At 33.5% G+C, this 23417-nt stretch overlaps 3 protein-coding genes across 3 annotated transcripts; 2 read left to right on the top strand and 1 right to left on the bottom strand.

Annotated features, from left to right (window-relative positions):
* Positions 1 to 1108: 1108 nt before the first annotated feature.
* LOC114420284 (protein NRT1/ PTR FAMILY 4.3-like) lies at positions 1109 to 3271 on the top strand. Its single transcript, XM_028386216.1, has 4 exons — positions 1109 to 1270; positions 1353 to 1570; positions 1663 to 2204; positions 2275 to 3271. The coding sequence occupies exons 1-4, from the start codon at positions 1171 to 1173 to the stop codon at positions 3116 to 3118; spliced, it is 1704 nt and encodes a 567-aa protein (XP_028242017.1). The 5' UTR covers positions 1109 to 1170; the 3' UTR covers positions 3119 to 3271.
* Positions 3272 to 5101: 1830 nt separating this feature from the next.
* On the top strand, positions 5102 to 8661 carry LOC114420283 (survival of motor neuron-related-splicing factor 30-like). Its single transcript, XM_028386214.1, has 8 exons — positions 5102 to 5259; positions 5357 to 5425; positions 5847 to 5960; positions 6126 to 6205; positions 6295 to 6370; positions 6891 to 7076; positions 7355 to 7483; positions 8355 to 8661. Exons 1-8 carry the CDS (start codon positions 5179 to 5181, stop codon positions 8514 to 8516), a joined length of 897 nt encoding a protein of 298 aa, XP_028242015.1. The 5' UTR covers positions 5102 to 5178; the 3' UTR covers positions 8517 to 8661.
* Positions 8662 to 9554: 893 nt separating this feature from the next.
* Positions 9555 to 22274, bottom strand: LOC114420281 (cullin-associated NEDD8-dissociated protein 1-like). The gene is made up of 29 exons (XM_028386212.1): positions 22080 to 22274; positions 21924 to 21989; positions 21678 to 21847; positions 21092 to 21302; positions 20174 to 20339; positions 19308 to 19437; positions 19090 to 19204; positions 18828 to 18985; positions 18614 to 18737; positions 18291 to 18341; positions 18138 to 18217; positions 17109 to 17193; positions 16933 to 17034; positions 16751 to 16849; positions 15695 to 15805; positions 15532 to 15615; positions 15315 to 15455; positions 14616 to 14708; positions 14325 to 14446; positions 14076 to 14238; positions 13748 to 13987; positions 13084 to 13332; positions 12777 to 12953; positions 12535 to 12681; positions 12279 to 12395; positions 11896 to 12064; positions 11292 to 11369; positions 11077 to 11215; positions 9555 to 9967 (listed from the first exon to the last, which is right to left on the bottom strand). Exons 2-29 carry the CDS (start codon positions 21957 to 21959, stop codon positions 9871 to 9873), a joined length of 3654 nt encoding a protein of 1217 aa, XP_028242013.1. The 5' UTR covers positions 21960 to 21989; positions 22080 to 22274; the 3' UTR covers positions 9555 to 9870.
* Between the last annotated feature and the right edge of the window lie 1143 nt (positions 22275 to 23417).

Below are 23417 nucleotides of genomic sequence, written 5' to 3'. Positions count from 1 at the left end.
TAGTATCTTTTAATAACGATTTTACTATTATTAATAATGTATTACAAAAAATTATAGATCAGTTTATTTAATTTTTTTTAGTATTTTGTAGTTAACAATATTTTTTTTGGCAATTATATTAGTTTTGCAGAGTGAGGACAAACTTATGTTTTACATTATATAATTCAAAATTATAAAAATGAAAAATAAAAAGAAATATTATATTTGTGAATCATATTTAAATATTAATTGATAAAAATATGTTCAAATATTAAAAACATTTAAAATTTTATAATAACATTCATCCATTTGAAAAAAGTTTTTACTCCAAATCTAAATTTTCCTTCTTTATTCAATGAAATAAGATTTTTTATATTTTAGATTAACTTTCCAATTTATTCAATTAACATTATAGAAATTTATTAATATAAAAATAAAAATAAAATTCATGGGATACTTTTTTATGAAGTTTAAAATTTCATAAAAACATAGACTTGATGCATGTATATGAAAATATAGTATACATCATATAAAATTTTGATGTGATTTTAATAACATTAACATTTTATTATATATATATTAACATATATTTTTACTAATATATTATTTATTAATTAAAATATAATAAATAAATACATTAAAAATTTATAAATTATAAAATTAATATTCATACATGACACAAGACACTAAGTTAATTTATAATTAAAATTTGATTCATTAACATTTCTCATTCCTTCATGTCTTTCTCTTCTTACATTTCATAAATTGTAACATGCCTATATATATATATATATATTTCTTTTTTTACACTCCCCAAATGTTAGGTAGCAACATAAAAAAAAATTAGATAACATGTTAAATGCTTATCAAATATTTTTCTTTAGACAAAATAAAGAATAATATTGTGGGCTAGGGGAGGGGAGCCCCCAGACAGAGGAGGTGGTTGGTTTTCATAGGATAGGTCCCACAAAAATATTTGTGCGTGGTGTGAAGAAAGAAAGAGAAAAGTAGTAACACCCGGGCGGAGATCGTGTATAACTGTTACGTTGTTGTATAATGTATAAATAAATATAAGTGTTGGTTTTTGGGTCGGTGAGAATGAAACAACACACAACAATAGAGCGCGTGGTATTGGTCTCAGGCACACTATAAAATAGCAGCTCAGGAGTGAGTGAGACCTGAATTTCACTGATGGAGACAGACAAAGGTGAAGCTCAGGCTCAGGATTGGAGAGGCAGACCCTCCAACCCTGCCAAACACGGTGGAATGATTCCCGCTGCTTTTGTTCTTGGTCCGTCTCTCTCTCTCTCTTTCTCTTTCCCTAATTTAATTAATTCATTCATTAATTAACTCCCTCTGCAATTCAATCTTAGGGTTGCAAGCTTTTGAGATAATGGCAATAGCCGCAGTGGGGAACAATCTGATAACCTACGTGACGAGTGAGATGCACTTCCCTTTGTCCAAGGCTGCCAACCTAGTCACTAACTTTGTTGGGACCATCTTTCTCCTCGCCCTCCTCGGCGGCTATCTTTCCGACTCTTACCTCGGCAGCTTCTGGACCATGCTCATCTTTGGTTTCGTTGAACTTTCCGTACTCTCTCTTTTTCTACTCATTCTATTACTTTTTATTCACTATTTAGACAGCCTTCACACATATATATACAAATAATATTATGTTTACAGGGTTTCATATTGCTTTCTGTCCAAGCTCATGTTCCTCAGTTGAAGCCACCCCCATGCAATATCAACGATTTAGGAGAACAGTGCTCAGAAGCAAAGGGCATGAAGGCCATGATATTCTTCGTAGCCCTGTACTTGGTGGCATTAGGTAGTGGTTGTGTCAAGCCAAACATGGTTGCTTACGGAGGCGACCAATTCGACCAAGACAACCCCAAGCAATTAAAGAAGCTCTCTACCTACTTCAACGCTGCATATTTTGCATTCTCTTTGGGAGAACTTGTGAGCCTGACCATTCTTGTTTGGGTACAAACTCATTCCGGAATGGATGTGGGCTTCGGGGTATCCGCGGCTGTAATGGCAATGGGATTGATAAGCTTGATATGTGGCACTCTATATTACAGGAACAAGCCCCCACAAGGCAGTATTTTAACTCCCATTGCTCAAGTTCTTGTGGCTGCAATTTTCAAAAGAAACCTGCTTCTTCCATCTAACCCTCAAATGCTTCATGGAACCCAAAACAATCTTATTCATACTGATAAATTCAGGTTGGGTTGTCTCTAATTTCTTTCTTTCCAACACATACAAACCACTTAACTAAACTTGATCTGCATGCAGGTTCTTGGACAAGGCTTGTATCAGAGTGGAACAAGAGGGAAATCAGGAAAGCGCGTGGAGATTATGCAGTGTTGCGCAAGTTGAGCAAGTGAAGATATTGCTATCGGTCATTCCGATATTCTCGTGCACCATCGTTTTCAACACCATCTTAGCACAACTGCAGACATTCTCAGTCCAACAAGGGAGAGCAATGGATACCCATCTCACCAAATCCTTTAATATCCCTCCTGCGTCGCTTCAGTCGATTCCTTACATTTTGCTCATCGTTTTAGTCCCTCTCTATGACACCTTCTTTGTCCCCTTTGCCAGAAAGTTCACCGGCCATGAGTCTGGAATCCCACCTTTGCGCCGAATAGGCTTTGGTCTTTTTCTAGCTACCTTTTCCATGGTTGCAGCTGCTCTGTTGGAGAAAAAGAGAAGGGACGAAGCTGTGAATCATGACAAAGTTTTGTCCATCTTTTGGATAACCCCACAATACTTGATCTTTGGCTTGTCAGAGATGTTTACAGCCATTGGCCTTCTTGAGTTCTTCTACAAACAGTCCTTGAAAGGGATGCAAGCATTCTTGACAGCCATCACATATTGCTCCTACTCCTTTGGCTTTTACTTGAGCACACTTTTGGTTTCTTTGGTCAATAAGATCACTTCAACTTCTTCTTCAGCTGCTGGCTGGCTTCACAACAACAACCTTAACCAGGATAGGCTTGATCTTTTCTATTGGTTACTGGCTGTCTTAAGCTTCCTCAACTTCCTCAACTATCTCTTTTGGTCCAGACGCTATTCTCATGCTCCTTCCGCCCTACCCCCACCTAATACTAAGGAACATCATCACAATATTCCATAGACATCTATACTCTTTTCAGATTATTAATTTACAGTTACTGTAAAGAATTATATCAAGATGTCGTATCGCCCGGGATCTATCGAGTAGCTAGCATTATATATTGCAGTTATAAGCTTAATCTTAATTAATTCGCCCGGTACCATATGCATGGAAGCGTAAATTTTATTTGTTTAATTATAAAGTATAAGAAGAAAAATTAATTATGATGTTGATGAATAATTGAAGCGGCAAAGAATTTATATATATATATATATATATATATATATATATATATATATATATATATATATATATATATATATATATATATATATATAATAGATAGATGATTTATAACTAATTAAGCAATTTTTTATAACTATACGAGATACTAGTTATACTTTTTTTTTTTTTACCAATATATTATAAGTTATACTTCACACTCACAAAATAGAGAGAGAGATAGAAAGAGAGTCTACCGTGATTTTACCGAGAGTCCAAGAGGAGTCACATGAGTAATGATCGGCATATGAAACACAAGGTAAGTTCCATGTTTGAAGACATTTTACAGATGGACGAAGGGATAAAAGAGCCTTAATTTCTTCCCACAATTTCTTTTTCGAAACCTGCATATCCTTTTTTTGTTAACTTTACTAAAAAAAATTATAAAAGAATTCGCGTACGACTTTACAGACATAATTAAAAGCATACACCATAAATAAATTCGCTTATTTTCTTGTCCCATTTTATGAAAATAATGATATTAGGAGACTCCTAAATTATAAACACACTATCAACATTTTTGAATTTTTTTTTATCTTTCTCTTCTTATCACATTTCATCATCAATAGTCAAATTAATTATTTATGTCTGTTCTCTTCTTATTTCTCTCAAGATATAGACACCAAAAGAGTGTCCAAGAATCATTTTTCATCTTACAATCATGTACGGGTTTTGCATTGCAGACATGTCTCAAACATGTTTTACTGTTGGGGCCAGACCCCCGCAGAAGCATTTCAATTGGCATCCTCCTAGGACAATATTTACATCAAATTGTTGTCCTAAAGATTAACAGATTCCCCACTTACCCCCAACAAAAAAGGCTGGTCATGGTACTGAGCCCACTTTAGTCTTAAATTTATGATTGTTTTTGCCCACTACATGATCTTATTTCTGCTAAAGTATTCCCTTTCATCTCCTTCTAGCCTCCTCTTGCTTTTTGCCATCAAAGAAAGGTTTTAGTATTCTATGAATATTTTAAATTTAAGCAAATTTTAAAATAATAAAAGGAAAGCATATTATCACTACTAAATAATCGTATGAAAGGAAAAAGAGGACAATTGGCAATAAGAATTATATATAATTTATTAAAGAAGAATAAATTAAAGATATATGATTTTTCAGATCTATTATTTGTGTTGTAAGTTAAATTTTATTGAGGTGAACATATATTTTAGAGTAAAACTCCAATTCTGATTTAAAACAACACCCAATATATCTGTGGAACTATATTTAAGTTTTGTAAAATCAATAATATTATAATTAGTATAATTAAAATATTAATTAAATAGTATGAATAATAAAAAATAATACTCAAATGAGAACATCAATGTAAAATTATAATATTATCATAATATTAATAAATAATGATTAGAAATACATAACAAAATAAGACAACAAATAATACAAAAATGTTATAAAAAGGACAGTATTATTTTAACTTATTAAAAATGAAGCTTAAAATAAAAATAATTTACTGAAATAATATAACCTCAAGAAAGGGGCTTGGGTAAGTTTTTGGTCTGTTTGGTTTTTGGTTTTCATTGGATTATATCAGTTTATGAACACCCCTGAGGGAAAAGTTTAGGGCAAATTAGGAATTTAAAAAAAAATGTGAAAAGAAGTGGGTGAGAGGGTGGGAATATCAAAGTGTGAGAGTGAAATGGGGTTTAGAAGGTGGAGGGCAAAGCCCAGGCCCAAGTGTGATATAATGTTTATGCGAGAGCGGGGAGGGGTAGCGTAGCGTGTTGAAGAATCAGAATTGGAATCGGAAGAAGAAAGGAGAATTAGGGTTTGTGGAGATGCAAGGGCAAGGCGTTGATGAAGTGAACATTGAAGAGTTGGCCTCGAATCTTTCCCTCTACAAAGATCAACTGAACCAGGTAAGTAAGCTCGCTCGCTCACAACCATTTCTATTGACTCATTCCCATCATTATCAACCAAACCATTCTTCTTTTCTTTGTTTAATCAATCAATCAGGTTAGGCAACTCTTGAACGATGACCCTTCAAATTCTGAATATGCTGACATGGAGAGGGAACTTTCCGAGGTAAGCTTAATTCATTATCGACTTGTTTCCGCCTTGTTCTCTATCATTCATTCATTATCGAGTAAGCAGATAGATCCCATTCCCATAAAGCCAGGCATCATAGGATGTCATTCTATATTATTTCTATTCAAACTCATTTCTTCAAAAAGGTGAGGGTACTAGTATTACTTCGACTATTTGTAATATCATTCAGGAGGATCGTTAAAAAAAGTTAGTGTTAGGTCCAAATGCACATCACCTCTATCTTGGTTCTTGTGCAGGTCTGCTCTGTCTCCTGATGTCCAGCATGCTTTCTCCTCATATGAGATGTTCACACTGAGATTCTAAGTTAGATTTTTGTCATTATTTTGCTTTATCGCGTCACACAATAATACTTGCTTTACTGAACTCCAAATATGTGCCCTAAAATTGTGTTACACAGGTCATTGCTTTGACTGAGGAACTCCTTGCAACTGCAAAGCAGAATGAAATCCCTGCTCCTCCTAACGCTGCTGCTGCCTCTCCAACCTTGTCCATACATAATGACAATCAAGTGGTACGTTCTCAATAATTTGTTGAGCGACCATAGAACTGCTTGATGTAATTTCTTTCCTTTGATAATTGATTAACTTACAAACTGGCAGAGGTTGTGCAAGAAACAATTCAAGTCATCTCTGCAATACTTTTTTAGTGAATTCTTATGATATTTCACTTTTAACAGCTGGATAGCAGCTCTGATCATCAAGAGAAACTTCCTGTTGGCACCAAAGTTCAGGCAGTTTGGAGTGAAGATGGGGAGTGGTATTGTTGTCTGTCAGTGTATTTTATTTTCCATTTCATTTACCTATGTTCACTGTGTGTGTTCACTTTGTTGTATTATGAATGTCCAGGTATGATGCAACAGTTGAGGCTTATACACCAAATGGTTATTATGTAAGCTATGACAATTGGGGTAATAAAGAAGAGGTAAGGCTTCTAAAACTACCTGATGCACACTTGATCTCCGTTGCTTGTCATAGGGTGTCTTATGTAGTCTATGCATAAATTTTCCTCTAAATTCTTTATTGCTACATTTTTTATGTTGAATATGTATTTTCCTGCTGCTAGGAAAATAGTTGGTGGGAGGGATTGAGTTCTAATGAAAGTCCTATGTCTTGTTTGGTGGACATGGATCCATATTGAACTGCATGCATGCATGATTTAGCTGGTTTGCAAAGATACAAACTCTTGACAAAATTTTGTATACATAGTAAATTACAAAATCATATTTTTTTTTTATAAAAAATCAAATCTATAAGCCATCATTCAAGTTTTCTCAAGATCTTTGTTTAATTGAGAAAGGAAACAGAGGAAGCAATATTATATCCTGGGGAAGGTTACTTGCAAGTAGAGAATTTTCAATTGTGTGCTCTTTGTGCTATGTGTGAATTGAATTATTCCATAGCTCATGGTAAAAGTTGTGTTGATGTTGGTTGTTTATTACCAGGTTGATCCTGCCAATATAAGGTCAATTCAAGAAGGTTCTGTTGATGCTTTATTAGAAGCTGAGCGAGTTGCTGAAGCAACAAAACAGGCCATCAAACGAAAAATTGTGCAAGCTGCATCTATCGATTTACAGTCTCGGAGTCTACCTGCAAAGCTTCGTATAGAGGCTGATGATCCTGAGGATGTGGTGAGTTGTTTCAGCAAATTTTCATCCCCTCGCTTTCTCTCCTTGTAAATTATACTTTCTGTATTGAAAATGGTTGTTTTCAATGAAATGCTTGAATTTTCTGTTTTTTCTATATAGGATTATAGATGTCATTGGGTTAGTCTTTAATTCTCTGTATGTTTTTCCAAGAAGAAAAATGTTTGCTAGTGGGTTCTGTAATTGTTTTTGTTTTATGCTAGTTTATCTGCCAATTAGCTAGGATGCCATCAATGACATGCTTTCTAACTCAATAATCACAGAAAGCTTCGAAACGCAAGAAAATACATGCCTTTAAGTCAAAGATGCGGATGGAGCAACTTGAAGTCACACAAAATAAGCGGCAAAATGCTTGGCAGCAATTTCAGTCAACCAAAGGAAAGGCAAAGAAGGTACCTTTCTCAAATTTCCAACTTTTTATTCTTGTATTAGAATTAGATAAGTTTAAGTTTTTGCAGTTTAATTTAGGTTCTCTTGTACCTTTGTGACCAATGGTAGTTTTCATGTAAGAATTGCGATTAACTTTTATTTTTATATACCTTTTTTTGAGACCCACTAATTTTTGAAATGTTCCCTTCAATTTCCGTCCTCTTCTTAGCAACCAAACTCACCCTTAGCGGAAAAGAAGTGAAAAAAAGGGTAAAGCTGTTTAGGGTTAAATTGTCTGGAAAGTTTCAGTCCAATCAGGCTTGTCCTAGTAACGTGGTTCATTATATATTTAAGTACTATATTGCATGAGAAATTTGAAAGAAAATACAAGTGTTATTATGGAAATAAATTGATCCTATTTCATTTTTGTAGTCTATAATATGTTATATTTCCATGCTAATTAAGTAATGTGTTTTGTAAGAATAAATAATACATGCACTGACAATGGTATTTTTTTTTTACATTGTCATCTAATCACATTCACAAACCATCATATATAATGAGTTTGTTGACTTTTATAATACCGATCTTAAAAGTCATGTATCTCTTTATTGAAATATCTATGAAAAATATATTAACTGGATTTTAAAATTTAAGTATCTCTTGATTTGGTTGGTTGTAAAAGGAAGGAAACGTAATATCAAACTTGGTAAAACTTTTGCAACTAACAAGAGTTAAAAATCATGTATCTAACAATTAGCTCTTGTTTCATTCTCATTTTAAATTCTACTTTTGTGTTTTTGTATACAACTTAGTTGCTTACAATGCTTAAACTGAGTTTGTAACGATGATCTTTTGTTCTGATATCATGCAATACTTTGGCTTTGCTTACAGATTGGTTTCTTCTCTGGAAGAAAACGGGAGAGTATTTTTAAATCTCCTGATGATCCTCAGGGAAAGGTTGGTGTGACGGGAAGTGGGAAAGGTTTGACAGAGTTCCAGAAGAGAGAAAAACATTTTCACCTCAAAGATGGTACTGTTGAAAATGATGAGTAGGTTATGCACCTATTCGGCTAAATGCCCTTTCAATTGTATGTAATGCTCAAACAACCAATCTATGTAGAGGTTCACTGATGGCAAACCAAACGATGTTATCTACTGAAATGTGTTGAGACTGTTCTAGATTATGGTTTTAGCCCCCTATACATATTTTTCTCCCACTAACGACGTTGCACATATATTTGTTAGTTTAAAATAAATAATATAATATTATGAAACAAATAAATAACTTCTACTTTTAAACTAACAAATATATGTGCAAGGTCCTTAGTATAATTTATATTTATTAATTTTAATATTACTATTGTTTTAGCATGTGCAAAATAAATGTTTTATAAAACTAAAATTTATAACTTACAAATAGGCTAAATGCATAAATTATATTATAATTAAATATGTAATAAATATTTTTGGACATATATTGTTGAATATAAATAAATATATATTTTATAACATTTTATATTTATGATAAATAATATATATCGCAATATATTGTTATTTTTATTGATAATCTTTTTAAAAAATATTCAAATTAGAACTAAATACTGAGAATGATCGGTTGAAAAAAATAACAAAGTTAATATTAAAGTATAAGATGATCTGTATATCATATGTCAAAAAGTTACACGCTCCTTTGGTTGATATTAAAAAGTTGCATTAAATCGTGTAGTTAATATAAGCAAATATACCTGTCTCTTTTTCGGTGGAACTAAATTTTTTTTGTTCTTTATTTATTAGTTGTAAATATATTTTCTTGTAAGCTAAAAGCTTATGTAAACTGTTTTTTTTTGTGGGAACTCTTTTTTTCTTTATTTATTAGTTGGAAATAAATTTTCTAGTAAGAATCTAGGAAAAGTATCATATTTTGAGGAAACTAAATATCCTCATTATTAATATTTATTTAATGATCACTATATAATAGAACATCTGTAACACACGGTTTCAAACAGATATCTCTTTGTTTATCTTATACTTTTAATATCAACTGAAATATTTAACATAACTTCAAGCTATTACGAAGACTTTCAAGTAAAGTTATGACAGAAATATTCAAATGATTCCTTAATATGTTAATTTCTTTTCTTTTTGGTTCCAATTTTTTCCCTGGCCAATAGGGGCCGGCAATAAGATAATGTAGCTAAAAGAAAAATAAATACAGAAAAAGGCAAAATCTTTCATCCTATACAAGAAATCACCACTAGTATTCCGATTGCTTGAATCGAAATCTCCTATGTTACAATGAAATTAACTAGTTTTCCAGACCCCTTGCATCAACTAGCGGAGATGTCTTGGCAGGTAATATTTTAACACTCCTTCCAGAACTGAGAAAAAAATTAAAACTGTATGTGAATCATTCATTGCGGATTGAATAATATTTATCCCAGAGAGTTTGTGATTTTGATATTTCGTTCATAAGATTCTTGAACTTGACACTGCAATCTCCTCCACTGCATAATGCACAGTAAAAAAAAAAATATACGCCTCTCAGGTAAACAGACAAAAAAGCAAAGAAAAATATAAGGGAGGAAAAGATTCACTTCAATAATAAACAGATCCTCTCACAGATTTGGATAAACTTCACGAGAAGGATTTCGAAGAGAAGAAAATTAGAAGGAAAAATGAAATGAGTTTTTCTATAAGCTAAAATTAGCTTATACCTAAACTAATTTGCAGAAGCTATCTCAGTTTTTCTAAAAGATGATTTTTAACTTATGCATGAAATAATTTTAGCTTTGAGAAACTAATTTCATTTTTTCTTTTTATTTTCCTCTCCTAAAAATGCTTTTGGAGAGGTGTATCTAAACAGGCCCTATATTTGTCAGAGAAGAGGCGAATTGTTCTTGTTATTACATCCAATGAATATGGTTGGCAAATAAACAACAGGGGCCTGAAATTCAAAAGCATCATTGATAGTCATGTTTTCAAAATGTCTTTATGCGTTTAAAATTTTATATACTTCAAACTATAAACTTGTAATATTGTTCTTTAAAACTTTTTCAATTGATAATGCTATTACCACATGATATTTAATGAAAAATCTAAATGAAGATGTAAACCATCAACGTTGCCTACAAAAAGAAAAGATCACAAACTGAATTGAGTATTCTTATAAATAGCATTTGACTATTTGGGGTCTTAAAAGCTAATTTTGAAGTTAAGAATAAAACATCTACTGGTAATTGTATATTTTTTTAGCTTGACGATTACTTTTCAATCTGCCTCTTCTTGAGTAGTGTGTTATTGGATCTTGGAATTTGGAATGGAGAAGAAAAAGGAGGAGGAGCTCCTATAATTAGCTTATCTACAAACTCATGTTTTTTTTTTGTTTTTTCTTTTAAAAAAATACTTTTTTTTTCTCAAGAGCTTTTCTAGAATTTTGTTTGGTCCAAGTTTTCCTTTTAAGAAGAGAAATTAAAAAAAAAAAACAAGCTAGGTCACACACTACCTAATTATATTTCTCAGAAAGGCATTAATTTTACTATTACCTTTTCATTTGATTTATTTAGCCTCAGCGGAAGACAAGTAATTTGGGTCACAAACAGGTCAAATTACAAACCTTATGCGGTTCAAGGATGCAATAGCTCGGAGTGCACTTCGAATCATGTCTTCATTGCGATCTACTTCTTGCTTGACAGCGTCTTGCTTTGGCTTAAAATTAATAGTCTTCTGGAGAGGATCAACCAATGAATCTAACACTGAAGCGAAATCCAAGTTAGAAAAGAGAGATGCAATACAGCAAAAGCTTAATACTTCAACAGAGGCAAAATAAACCTGCCAAGACTGCAGAAGGACACTTGTCAGCTAGTTTGGAGAGTATCAGGTGGCATGGCATTTTAACATCATAATGATCTGAAAAAACACAATGAGTATCCTTAAAATTAGTATTCAACGAATTTAGAAAAGAAAGGGAAAGCCTAATGCTACAAGCACCTGCTATGTACTGTGTCTAGAAAACACAGTTTCCTAGGTGTTATTTGGTAGAAAAGTACAAAACTAGTTTTTCAGTATATTAGTAGACATTTGGCATCTTACAAATTTGACATCTTGTGCTAAAATGCTGTGGAAAACGGATGAAGGGTAGAGTTTTCATCTAAAGAAAATATGACAGGTGCCAATATTAAATTAAAATTATTAGATACAGAAATCAAACAAAGTGAGCCTTGTCACAAGGTGAGGTTTAGTATTGTAACCAGAAGGTCATAGGTTCAAATCCTTGAAGCAGCCTACCTGCGTGCAAGGGTAAGGCTATGTACATCTACCCTCCCTAGGTCCACTAGGTGGAAGTATTGTGCACTGGCCCCCCTTTTGGATAAGTGAATCAGAACCAACAAATGTAATTAGCAGTGATGGAGAAAAGATTATAACTAATGCTCACCATCCAAACCAGATTTAAGATAAGGAACAATGAATGATGACGGGTTCACTTGATCAAGGCAACTATCCAGCAATGTGTCTACACATTCAAAAGCCGCCTTCCTCAATTCAAGTCCATCATCCACAATATGCTTAAAAGGACCAAGATCAACTGTCCTTATGAGCTCTTGCTGTCAAAATTTCATTAAAATGAGACACCTCCAGTAATACAAGATCTTCTATTTTGTTAAAGGCATCTTTCTAGTAGATTAAAAAGCCATTACAAAGTATATTAAAACTAAATTAAAATGTTCTTAGAATAATGGGGAATATAGAGTCGAGTTTTATTGTAATGATTTATACTCAACTGAAATAAATGGAACAGAATGCCACAATTCAGGTTACCTTAACAATAGTTTGATCATATAGAAGAGGCAGCAGATCAGGAAGAAGCCCCTTGATGAGATTCGGCTTATTGTGTGCAAATGTGCTTATAGCCAAAACAGCAGCTCGCCTAACATGCTGCATACTCATAATAACAACCAGCAAAAGTTCAAACTAATTAACCATCGGCCAGTATGGCACAAATATGCAACCAATAAAAAGAACATAGCATGCTATATTTCTTGAACAACATTCAGTAAGGTGATTAAAAACTCACCCTATCGTTATCCTTGATAAGCATCAGAAATGAAGATATTTCAGGGTATATGATCTCATCTATCTTCTCTGGACGCTCAACTATGGAGTACTTCACAGCAATGACAACAGTAGCTCGAGTAAATGCAGCTGGGCTGGTTCTTCTTACCTATAGAAGTTTCAAAACATATAAAAACAATCATCAAATACAACACTTGCAAGTCACAGGCACAAGTACAGGATACCAAAAGAAAATTCAGATACCTTGAGTGCAGGGATGAGTTTAACAGGCTCAATAAGAGCAATTTTGCCCAAACACTCCGCCACTACATTGCGCACTCCCTCTTCCTCACTTTCACAGTGGTTGAAGAGTAAATTAAGTATTTTCTCCACACTGGACTCTTGAAACTCTGCTTTATCTACAGATTGTCTCACAATTACCTGCCAGGTAGGGGCAAGAGAATTGTATATATATTAAATTAAATATTCACAAGTTTTCATGATTGCATATATATATTAAATATTAGAAAGAAATCAAATTAACCAGATAGATTTTGTTAAGGCAACACACCTCTTTCAAAGAATGAAGCAAGAGATATTGTTTCTTCTGCTGATTATCAATCTGATCCAAGATAAATGGCAAGTATTTTGGAAGATTACCAACAGCAATGTTACCAAGAGCATATGAGGCAGCAGACTTTATCTCTTCAAAAGGGGACTGGAAAGATTCAATAACAATATTTTCTATGTGTGCATGTGTACTTAGATCCTTCCTTCTACCAATCTCCCCCAAACATAAAAGTGCAAGGTGCTGCTTAGCCTTTCAAAATTAAAAGGGAAAATGCACAATGATCAGTACACACAGAAGACAAGGAACAATCTATTATTGTGGCAATATATTTCATTTTATTTGAGAGGTGTTGGGAACAAGCAATTCCACAATTGATTCTAAAGATCTTCAAAGATAATCAAGATATGCTATGATATTCTATATAAAGTCTAAAATACTATGAAGATATTCTATCAGAGCATATCCACTTAAAAAGAAAGAAAAGAAATTGGAAATATAAGGAGTTATAGGAAATGACGGGATAAAACTGATAGCAAACCAACACCTATAAACTGCAAGATCAGATTGAATTAGAGCAGGCTGCAACTGCATAAATAGTTAAATACTGAGATGGATTATCAATTAAATTCACTACACAACAGAAATACTGAAGAGAAAAGCTTACGGAGTTAGAACTGCTGTCATCCTTGAGAATGTCAGTGAGCATTTTCACTGTAGATGAACACTTCTGATCACCAGCAGCAAGGCATAGAACAGCAACACACTGAGCTATCGAATGCAGAGCTTGTTTAGCAATGCCACCAGACTGTGGAGAAGGCTTAGCACAGGCAAGTAGTGACTCCAGCAGAGAATCAAAACTAGTATTTGCAGAATAGACTAAAGCAGCAAAAAAGTTTTGCAAAGCCTGTAGCATTCAGCAAACAAAACCTGAGAATGCATTTATTTTATTTCATATAAATTGGGACAAGTTCAGTCACATGCATCAAAATTACCGAAAGTGCTTGCCCCTGCAACAATGAGCTTTTAATTAATGTTAAAGCTTGAGGAAGAACTTTGTTTCTAACGGCCAAACCAATACTTTGATTTGACCTCTTGTCACCCATTAATGTGCAGCAGAGTTCCAGGGCAAGAGCTGTCATATGCAAGTCAGAATCACTGAAACACAAGCATCAAAAGAAAATAGAATCAACCATTCCATATCACCTATGCCAATGTACAGAGAGTAGCTTAGTAAGACAAACCTAATTAGTCCCGACAGTTCTACGATAATAACTTCATAAGCAGACAAAACAATCTTATCACCATAAGCAACTATAAGTGAATTTAAGGTTCCCAAGGTAGCCTGCCTTAGAGCACGATTAGCCTGTTTGCAAACCAGTAAAACAAGGCTTAGAATATTTCACCCCCTTATAGTGGGAAACTCTAAGAAATTCATAAAATTTGACTTCAAAATCAAATCAACTACATGAAGTTTTGATAAAAATACATCATAAGTTAAGTTGATGAATGTATTAGTGAGAAGAATAGCATACTTTTCGAAGGAATGCAGTCAACTCTGCTACCACATGCTCTAGAACACATGATAGATCCACCCGAAGTGGAGAAGCAGCAATGACAGCAAATGCCTGCATACAAAATCCAACAGTAGCATACATTTCCATAATCAAGTTTCATCCAAGACAAACAGGATGACAAGGACATACTAGCAATACCAATCAAATCATTAATGGCAGGCATAGGTATGACTAAATATAATTTAATAACAAATAATACAAAATCTATAACTAATGACGATATTGTTAGGACTATTTTGCTCCTTAACTAACATTATAAACTACACTATTCTGTTTTAACTGCATATAAAGTCTAATTTCAAAATAACTGTACACTCATTTCCAATTTCCAATTTAACCTACATCATCTCTTTTGTATTATATTTTTTAAGAGATAGAGAGGCAAAGAGTGCCTCTTTTCCCCAAGTAATGTATAAGATGGTTTGGATCAGGGGCAGTCAGCTTTAAAAATCCCTCAACCATACAAAAAACAAAACCCTATACTTTTCATTACAAAACCAATACCCCGAAAAAGATGAATTATTTTGTGAAAGAATTTTTGGGCCAATAAAAAGTGGGATTTGTGATATGAGCAAAATTCTCAAAATTAGACAGAATCAAAAGAAGTCAAGACAATTCCTATAATCTTAATGCACGGAATTCAACTAACCAACCAACCTTGACAGCAGTAAGTCGGGTTATCTCATTTCCCATTCGATCAACAAGCACAGGAAGGCATGCAGGTAATTCTGCATTAAGATGATCGCCAAATGTTGACACAATGAGGCCCATGCAGGAGATAGCACACTCCTTAACCTCCTGGAGAGGAAAAAGGTTATATATGTATACAAGATAAAAACATAAAAAAGAAATCTTTTACAATCATCCAACTAACCTGATCCTGATCTTGGTTTATTAAGCGTGACATAATGCCGTTATATATGGGATGAACATATGGTCTGAAATCAAAACCAGACCCCTACACGATAATGCCATTATGATTATTAGAAGTAGGTCTAAACATCATTTCTCAATCCAAAGAAGATATATACACAAACCTCAATGTTTGGCCGCACAACACGGACAAGTTCTCCACATACTCTCAAGGCCTCTGCAGTGACCTTGTAATAACGCTCACCAACAGCTGACAGAACAGGGGCAGAAAGAGCCTACAAACAGAAATATAAATGCAATTGATCCCGAAATACTGCCATAAGTCATCCATATGCATTGGCAATTGACATAGCACATACATATCACTGCCTTGGCATCAAATAGTTTGATAGGCAAATTTAAACTAAAAAAACTGTGTCAAGGAATTTCTACAAGTCAAGAATTATGCAACCAATGGAAGGATTTTATTACTGACGCAACCCCTCATGAAGCCCACTGAGCATAAAAGATGGAGAGAAACAAGACTTACAACTTCCTATATGTGTACTGGTTCTGGCAGTAAACATGACCAAACCAGACAGTCATAAAGACTGATGTGGCAAAAAGGATTGAATTTTACACAACACTGTCATCTAGGTTACGACACCATGTAAAAAAAAATTGAACAAAGCATGAACTTCATTACGTACATACCCAGAATTGGCTCTTTATAGATGATAACTACTTTGAGATGATCAACATACTCCATAAGTAGCACAGTAAAAAAAAAAATAGTGAACTATAAACAAAAGTTATTAACAATTAACAATTGAAGATAAAATTAAAACTCTGTTAAAGATGAGAGGGAAAACATAATAATAATAATTTCAAAGGAGCATATTTTGTAGGGACTTCTCTGAACTCAACACAACACAATATCGTAGATCAGAAAATCAACAAGATAATCCACTTCTCTAAGCATCAATTTAGTGCTTTTTCCAATCTAATATGATGACCAGAGTGACAAACACTCCAACCCACAAAATCATAACCTAAGGATATGACCTTCAACTTCTTAAAATTTGATGAAGAGGTTATTGGTATTGGATCATAAAATAAAATTAAGAATTCACTGGCATATATTTAATTATTTATGTTCTCACATGATAAAGTTCATCCATTATGGTGCCTGGATTGTTGCTCACAAAAACCAATTCAAAGAGTAAATTAAACAAATTTACCTTGATGTAAGGGTGAAAAACATCAGGAGAATGTGAAGATAATACCAATCTTGTAAATGTTAGGGCTTCAATCTTCAAATTTGAGGTAGATGATTTGTCCTGACAAGCAATGAAAAACAAAGCAATCAGTACTGGGAAACTAGATGAGTTTAAACAAAATTGTAATTCAAAATATTGCCTACATTTAATGCTTTTTCAATTCCTGGAATGAGTGACCCAATATGGTCTGCAAGACAGTTGGGCAATACAACCACAAGTTCTTTCAAAACAGAAAAGGCTCCAACCTGCATAGACAAAGATGCTTAAATTCTGGAGATAATTTAATCAAAATCAACTATCAACTTTTGATGACTACTACCTTTGTCTTGATAGATTTCTCACGCAACTGCCTATTTATAGATTTGACAATCTTCGACACTTCTTGCTTCAACAACCATCGAGGACTGCATTGCATGTCAGTGCTAAGGCAGTCAATAATTGCTGCATTTTATGTGTTATTGTAAAACCTGGGCTTAACTATAGGAAAAGCTGAAGTGATAGCCATTGTGGATATTCATTTATATTGCTCTTGATAAAGAGATCTTAGAATGTGAGTGTGGACCTAACTCAAACTCAAAAGCTAGCTCATAGGGTGAGGGTTGCCTCCCACATATATATTCTATTTTAGCCTTATATCTAGCCAATGTAGGACTTGCATTTTCCCCAATACAGCCCCTCACGCCCTACACTTTTGGGCTTGATGTGTGGATAACATGGTGGGTGGTCCATTGAATGGATCTAGGATAGGTTCATATACCATCTTATAATGTGGGTTTTGGCCTAACTCAATCCAAAAAGCTAGCTCATAGGGTGAGGGTTGCCCCCCACTTATATACTATATCTTGGTGCTATCTCTAGACAATGTGGGACTTGGATTTTTCCCAATATATAAAGGTCATTAGCCCAAAGATGGAATTTTAAAATTTGGATGCATATGCACACATAAATGCATTTGTTATGGCTGTGATAAGACAATATTCAAAAATAATCTCCTCATATTCTTGCCCTAAAGAACCATTTTCAGATATAAAATTTGTGAACTGTCATCTCTGTAGAAGCAGCAATGAATCTATAGGTACCAGTCATAATAAAGTTTCTGCAAGATAACAAATCTTAAGGAGACAACTACTGGGTCTTCTAAAAAATATTCATTTTAGATTTTATAAATATCTACAATAATATTATTTGATTGTGCATCTTAAGTTTGAAATATGCTATAAGTGCACAATCAATTCAAGTATAAATCATTCTCATGCACTAAAGACACCAATTTTCCAACATCAAAAGAAATAAAGACAAATTTAGATAGAATAGTGATTTTAGACTAGGAAAAACATTAGTCACTTGCCTCATATCTGCATCTGTCTGCCCTTTTGTGACATTTCCAGTTTGACGCAAGAGCTCAATGAAAGTATTAAATACATCCATCTGCAACATATCCATGTTAAAGAAGCATCCTTTTGCTGTAAAGACTAAAAACAAAATATTTATTTGGGTATACCTTGACATTTTCTTCCCTCTCTTTGAATCTGTCTATTAGTTTTGGACAAGCCTAAAAGAGATAGAAAATCCAAGGTTAGACAGTCATGCAACTAAATATTATAAGAGGGAGTAAACAGTGATATATGCAAACACACAAGTTTGGTGGAAAGAAATTTTATTAGGGAATAAGAATTAAAAAATACCCAATCTAACTATGAATCTAGTAAACCTAATATTTACACAATACCCAGAGAGATAAATGATATAAGAACAGAAATACTGAAAATAGAGAACAATAGGATATTTAGAGAGAAATGAATTAGAAACTGATAGCATAGCTACCTCATCATACAGCTTTGACAAGATCTCAGGACGAGAAACAATCAATGCTGCTAAACATTTAGCTGCTGCTCTCCGAACTTTCCAGCTTACATCTTCATCATCTGTATATTCATTTGCACTCTCACTGCAAAATACAGCACATTTGAGATGATTAACAAGAATATCATGAAAGAATTAATCCATACTGCAGCTAAGGGAACCAAAAAGGACATACTCATCCTCCTCCTCTTCAAGACCTTCGTCATCAGTATCCTCCTCCATGTTGTCAGTGAAATTTGGATCATAACTTAGATATTCTAGTGTCAAATGAAGAATTTCATCACAGTAAACAGAAATATCCCTTGGACACCTAAGGAGAAAGCTTTCCAGTGCCTGTAGTGAAATTTTAACATTACTCAGATGACAGTATAACACACCCACACACACACTTCAGAGTACTAAGATTACTGATTACTGATAATAAACAAACATGGCACCTGCAAGCTGTACTCACGAAGCTCTTCATCATTTTCTGAGGCATTAGTACAATAATTAATTAGCACTGGAACAGTGTCTCCAAGATGGGGCCCAAATCGGTAGCCAACAGCTCGACTGAAACACCAATTAGTACAAAATTGTTGATAACAAGAAAATGATTCCTTCTCAATATAAAAAGAAAACAAGGCAAAAGGTTTAGATTGATGAGAATTCTAACCTCAAAGCACCGATCATCTGTATATTTGTACGGATCATTTCGGACTTGGCAACTTTATTTTTCAAGTTAGTAACAACTTCAACAGTTGCCTTTGCCAACAAATCATCTGACAGGCTTGAAGAGAGAGATGCTGAAGAAATGAAAAAAAATTTAATGAGAAGAATACAGTTTTGCTTTCATTACAACATTTTCAACCAAATTAAAACAGCGACCTTTTCAGGGTTGAAAACAGCTTGCTTCAAGGTATTTCATTTTGAAATTAGTAATTACAAGCACTAGGTCCAATTAATTGGAATTCCATCCCAAACAACATAAACATGGACTTGAATAAACTATTTCAATCCTGAACTTCGTAAATTTGTCTGGAGGCCATCATCAGTTTTCTCGTGTTCTTATTTTCTAATGATTTTGCTTATAACTAAATAGAACTCGCTCAACCATTTCAAAAACATCAACTATATGACATTTTCTATTTTAAGATAAGTTGTAACATGCCAGCAAACATTCACTTTTCAGAGAATTTTCAATATAGAATACACGAAGGATTAATAATTTAGTCTCTGAGCCAGTTTTTTCTTTATCAACTCAACATTCATGGTCAGAGTTACCCCAAATCCCAGTTACCAAGAAAATCTAAGTGACTTCTCAAAAATCAAAGGGGTTAAAGTCAGAATATAGAAAAACCACAGTAAAAATCAAGTAAGATTTTGTTCTGAACAAATTTACTACAATAGGATTCAACCAAGGTGAAGAAGGAAAAAATGACAACACTCAAAACTGCAAAAAGCAACACCAACTCTCCACTAATAAGTAATAAACAATTTTTCTATGGAAAATCAAAGAATGCAAATTTAAATTTGTTTTACCAATGCATGCCACAGTCTTCTTGCGCACACTAGCTTGATTAGAACTCAACTGAGAAAGCAAGGAACTTAATAATAGTTCATGATCCGCTGCCATTAGATTCCCAAATTTATGAAGGACATCACATAAAATATCCAGAGATTCACATTTAATCTCGGAACCCATTCCCTGCAGATGAGAAAAGGAGATTATAACATAATGTCACTTAGAGAATCACTAAATAAATAGTTCATGATTAACAATTACACAGGGGAGGAGGAAAAAACTACGCAATTTCATAAATGATGAGCCCATGGGCCAGTGAGCCTAAGTAGAGCCCAAGACTAAGAGGCTAAAATCAGTGCTAAAAATAAATTTAATCCCCTTTTTTGTCTCACAACTCACAAGTCAATGAAAACATGCACAATGTTAGACATATAACAATTCAAGTGTTTAGAATTAATAGCTTAAACCTTTTGAATAGTTGGTTCATAACACGGTATCAAAGCCTCTATGACCCAGTGGTCTAGAGCTTACTCCTATTCATCAAAAGAAGTTGAATTTCAGAGTAAAGCAAGTGGGCCTGTGCATTGCCCACACTTAGACCTCAATTGGCCCGTCTTACGTGATAGGGCAGATTGGATATAAAACCATTTATGTGCTTTAATGGTTTAACCTAATAGCTGAAGCTTTTAGGATGGTTAATTTATGAAAAGGGCGTTATACAAGTGTTTCAGAAATCTAAATATAAAATATATATGCAAATAAAAGACATTGAAGTTTTTAATTAAATTGTTGCCTTCTTGAACAAGTACATAAACAAATGAGTAGCACGGAGTACAAATTAAGTAATCTACATATATACAGATTAATGTAGAACAGAGACAATGGAAGTTAATGGTGCAACTGTCTATAGTTTTTAAGCAAAATTACAAACTTACAGGACCAGTAATTCCTCTTATCAATTGCGGCGTGAGAGTCTGGAGAATAGATTGTGCAAGAGACTGAGTAGAAACTTCTGCAACAACTGTCTTCAAAGCTATGCTAGCAATGTCGCGATGCTGATCCTTCCCATTTAGCAATTTGTCACATAGTTTACTGGTCATTTCCACAACCCTTACCTCACTCACCTTCCTCACTAACGGAGCAAGACTGCAATTTTTAATCAAATTTGAACTGATAAATAAATTAAAACAACACTAATGCTTTATCATGTGTTACTTCATCTTCTTGCAGCAACCTGAATGCACTACAACAATAACTAACGATCTGACCTTTTTAATTATGTGAAGTAATTTCAAATATACACTATATTGCACGAGTAATTGCTCCAACACTGATCTTTCAAAACCCTAAACAACACATTTTAAAATCATGCATAATTATCTTTTTAAACTCTAAAGCAGTAAATGCCCTTTAGCTAACCATAGAAAACAAAGGAATACTAGTACTAGTTGAAATGTCATACATGCATGCATACATTATACATGAGTGAATGAGCAGAGAAAGAAAAGGTGTACGGTGTACCATTTGACAGCAAGTCCAGAAACATCACCAGCTGCATCATCAAGTTGTTGTATGATGATGTTTGTCAATTTGACCTCCAGATCAGCATCGGCCTTAAACGTTGCTTTGCTCAACTCATTGAGCAAATCAGATGTGGCCATATATCTGTAATCTTTGTCCTTCCCAGTCATCTGCGCGAAGAAATCGAAAACCATTCATCATGAACAGCCACAATGCATATGAACATCAGAACATGTGTATACATACCTTTTCTAGTATGCTAGTCAAAGCTAGATTGGCCATGTTTCCACAAGTTTGTGACTAGCGTCAAATCTGAGAAGTAGCGAAGAAACATAGTTGATAAAAAAAATCAGATATGCGATGCGAAAACCTAGATTAACAGTGTGAGTAGCAGTGCAAAACCTGATTGTTTTGAATTGCGCAGAGTCGAAATGCTAACGGCGAGAAGAAGCGGAACGGAACCCTAGGAAAGAAAATGGATCAGAAATTGATACTGATGCACTACCTCTCTACTCTTCTCCGATTGCAGGTGCCTCTTCGCTCCTCATGCCACAGCCTTAAAACTTTCTTTTCAAACCCTATTCACTTTCACTGTATTACTACGTTTTATTAAATATAAAAATATTTAGGCTAAATTATATCATTCTCTTATTTTTAAGATTTATTTTATAAAAATTCAATTAATCTTTTATCTTTTAAATTTGGATTATTTGATCCTTCCAAAATAGTGATCTATCATCTATTCGAAAATTATAGAAATTAACTATTTGCCTAGTGAAAATAACATAAAAAGGTAGTCTAACAAGCCAATGAAAAATTAAAAAATATATCAATTTTCTTCCGATTGTTCTTAAAACATATTTTTAGGCAATTTGCATCATGTTTATGATACTTTTGGTTCAAACAATAGTTAAATTTTATTAGTTTCATATAAGTAAATTACCAAGTTAAACTTTGTTTCTTCAATTAGTTAAAAAATTATTTAAAATTCTGTCCTAAAATAAAATAAAATCATATCATTGTTTCAGAAGAATTAAATTGTCCCTAGTTTAAAAGATAAAAGGATTAAAATAAACTATTTAAAAAATAAACGATCAAAATAAATCTTAAAAGTAAGATAAAGGATCAAAGCATAATTTATTCATGTTAAGATAGTTTTTTTTAACAAATTGTATTGTGTTGTTATAAATATTAGTTTTGGCTTAAATGGTACTAGAAAAGGAGGAAATTAGTATTTACGCTGCTAAACCTATTGCTATTGTCCCTCTAATCCGACTTGTTGTAATAATTTTGGACGAAGAAAACAGTAGTATATAATCCTACATGTCCATATCATTTATGGGGGATACCTCAAACATTACTTTAGTTAGAACATTTTCTAACAAGGCTCTCAAACCACGGGCACCAGTGTTCTTTACAATCAAGCTCAAAGCATTATCGGTGAAATCTAAATTGACCTCAAATGTTAACTAAATTGAAATAAGTCATTGCATAGAGGATACATTAAACTCTGAACAGCTCAATCAGGTCAAAGGAAGAAGAATAATCTTAAGCACAATAAGCTTACGTTGTTCATTCTGAACGTACATCTTCTTGTATTGTTTAACAAGGGCATTTTTAGGTTCAACAAGGACCTGTGTCTCAAACGGTATTGTAAAAAACAGTGGAGTTCAGAGAGCTGGTAGAAGGATAAAAATAAAAAATGATGAACTTTACATCTCATTTTCAGAAACATTTGGA

Source organism: Glycine soja, chromosome 7 (assembly GCF_004193775.1).
Source record: "Glycine soja cultivar W05 chromosome 7, ASM419377v2, whole genome shotgun sequence".
Classification (NCBI taxonomy): Eukaryota; Viridiplantae; Streptophyta; class Magnoliopsida; order Fabales; family Fabaceae; genus Glycine; species Glycine soja.
Note: the sequence above shows the minus strand (reverse complement) of the source record. Positions and strands in the feature narration are given on the sequence as shown.

Bases quoted from the DNA above. Each gene is read 5' to 3' on its own strand.
- LOC114420284 (XM_028386216.1), top strand. From the start codon at position 1,171: ATGGAGACAGACAAAGGTGAAGCTCAGGCTCAGGATTGGAGAGGCAGA. The intron at 1,571-1,662 runs GTACTCTCTCTT...TTATGTTTACAG, and splicing joins TTGGTTTCGTTGAACTTTCC to GGTTTCATATTGCTTTCTGT. The intron at 2,205-2,274 runs GTTGGGTTGTCT...ATCTGCATGCAG, and splicing joins ATTCATACTGATAAATTCAG to GTTCTTGGACAAGGCTTGTA.
- LOC114420283 (XM_028386214.1), top strand. From the start codon at position 5,179: ATGCAAGGGCAAGGCGTTGATGAAGTGAACATTGAAGAGTTGGCCTCG. The intron at 5,426-5,846 runs GTAAGCTTAATT...TGTGTTACACAG, and splicing joins TGGAGAGGGAACTTTCCGAG to GTCATTGCTTTGACTGAGGA. The intron at 7,484-8,354 runs GTACCTTTCTCA...CTTTGCTTACAG, and splicing joins CCAAAGGAAAGGCAAAGAAG to ATTGGTTTCTTCTCTGGAAG.
- LOC114420281 (XM_028386212.1), bottom strand. From the start codon at position 21,959: ATGGCCAATCTAGCTTTGACTAGCATACTAGAAAAG. The intron at 21,303-21,677 runs GTACACCGTACA...TAAAAATTGCAG, and splicing joins TCTGGACTTGCTGTCAAATG to TCTTGCTCCGTTAGTGAGGA. The intron at 19,438-20,173 runs GTAAAACAAATT...TCATTTCTTCAG, and splicing joins GAAGACTGTGGCATGCATTG to CATCTCTCTCTTCAAGCCTG.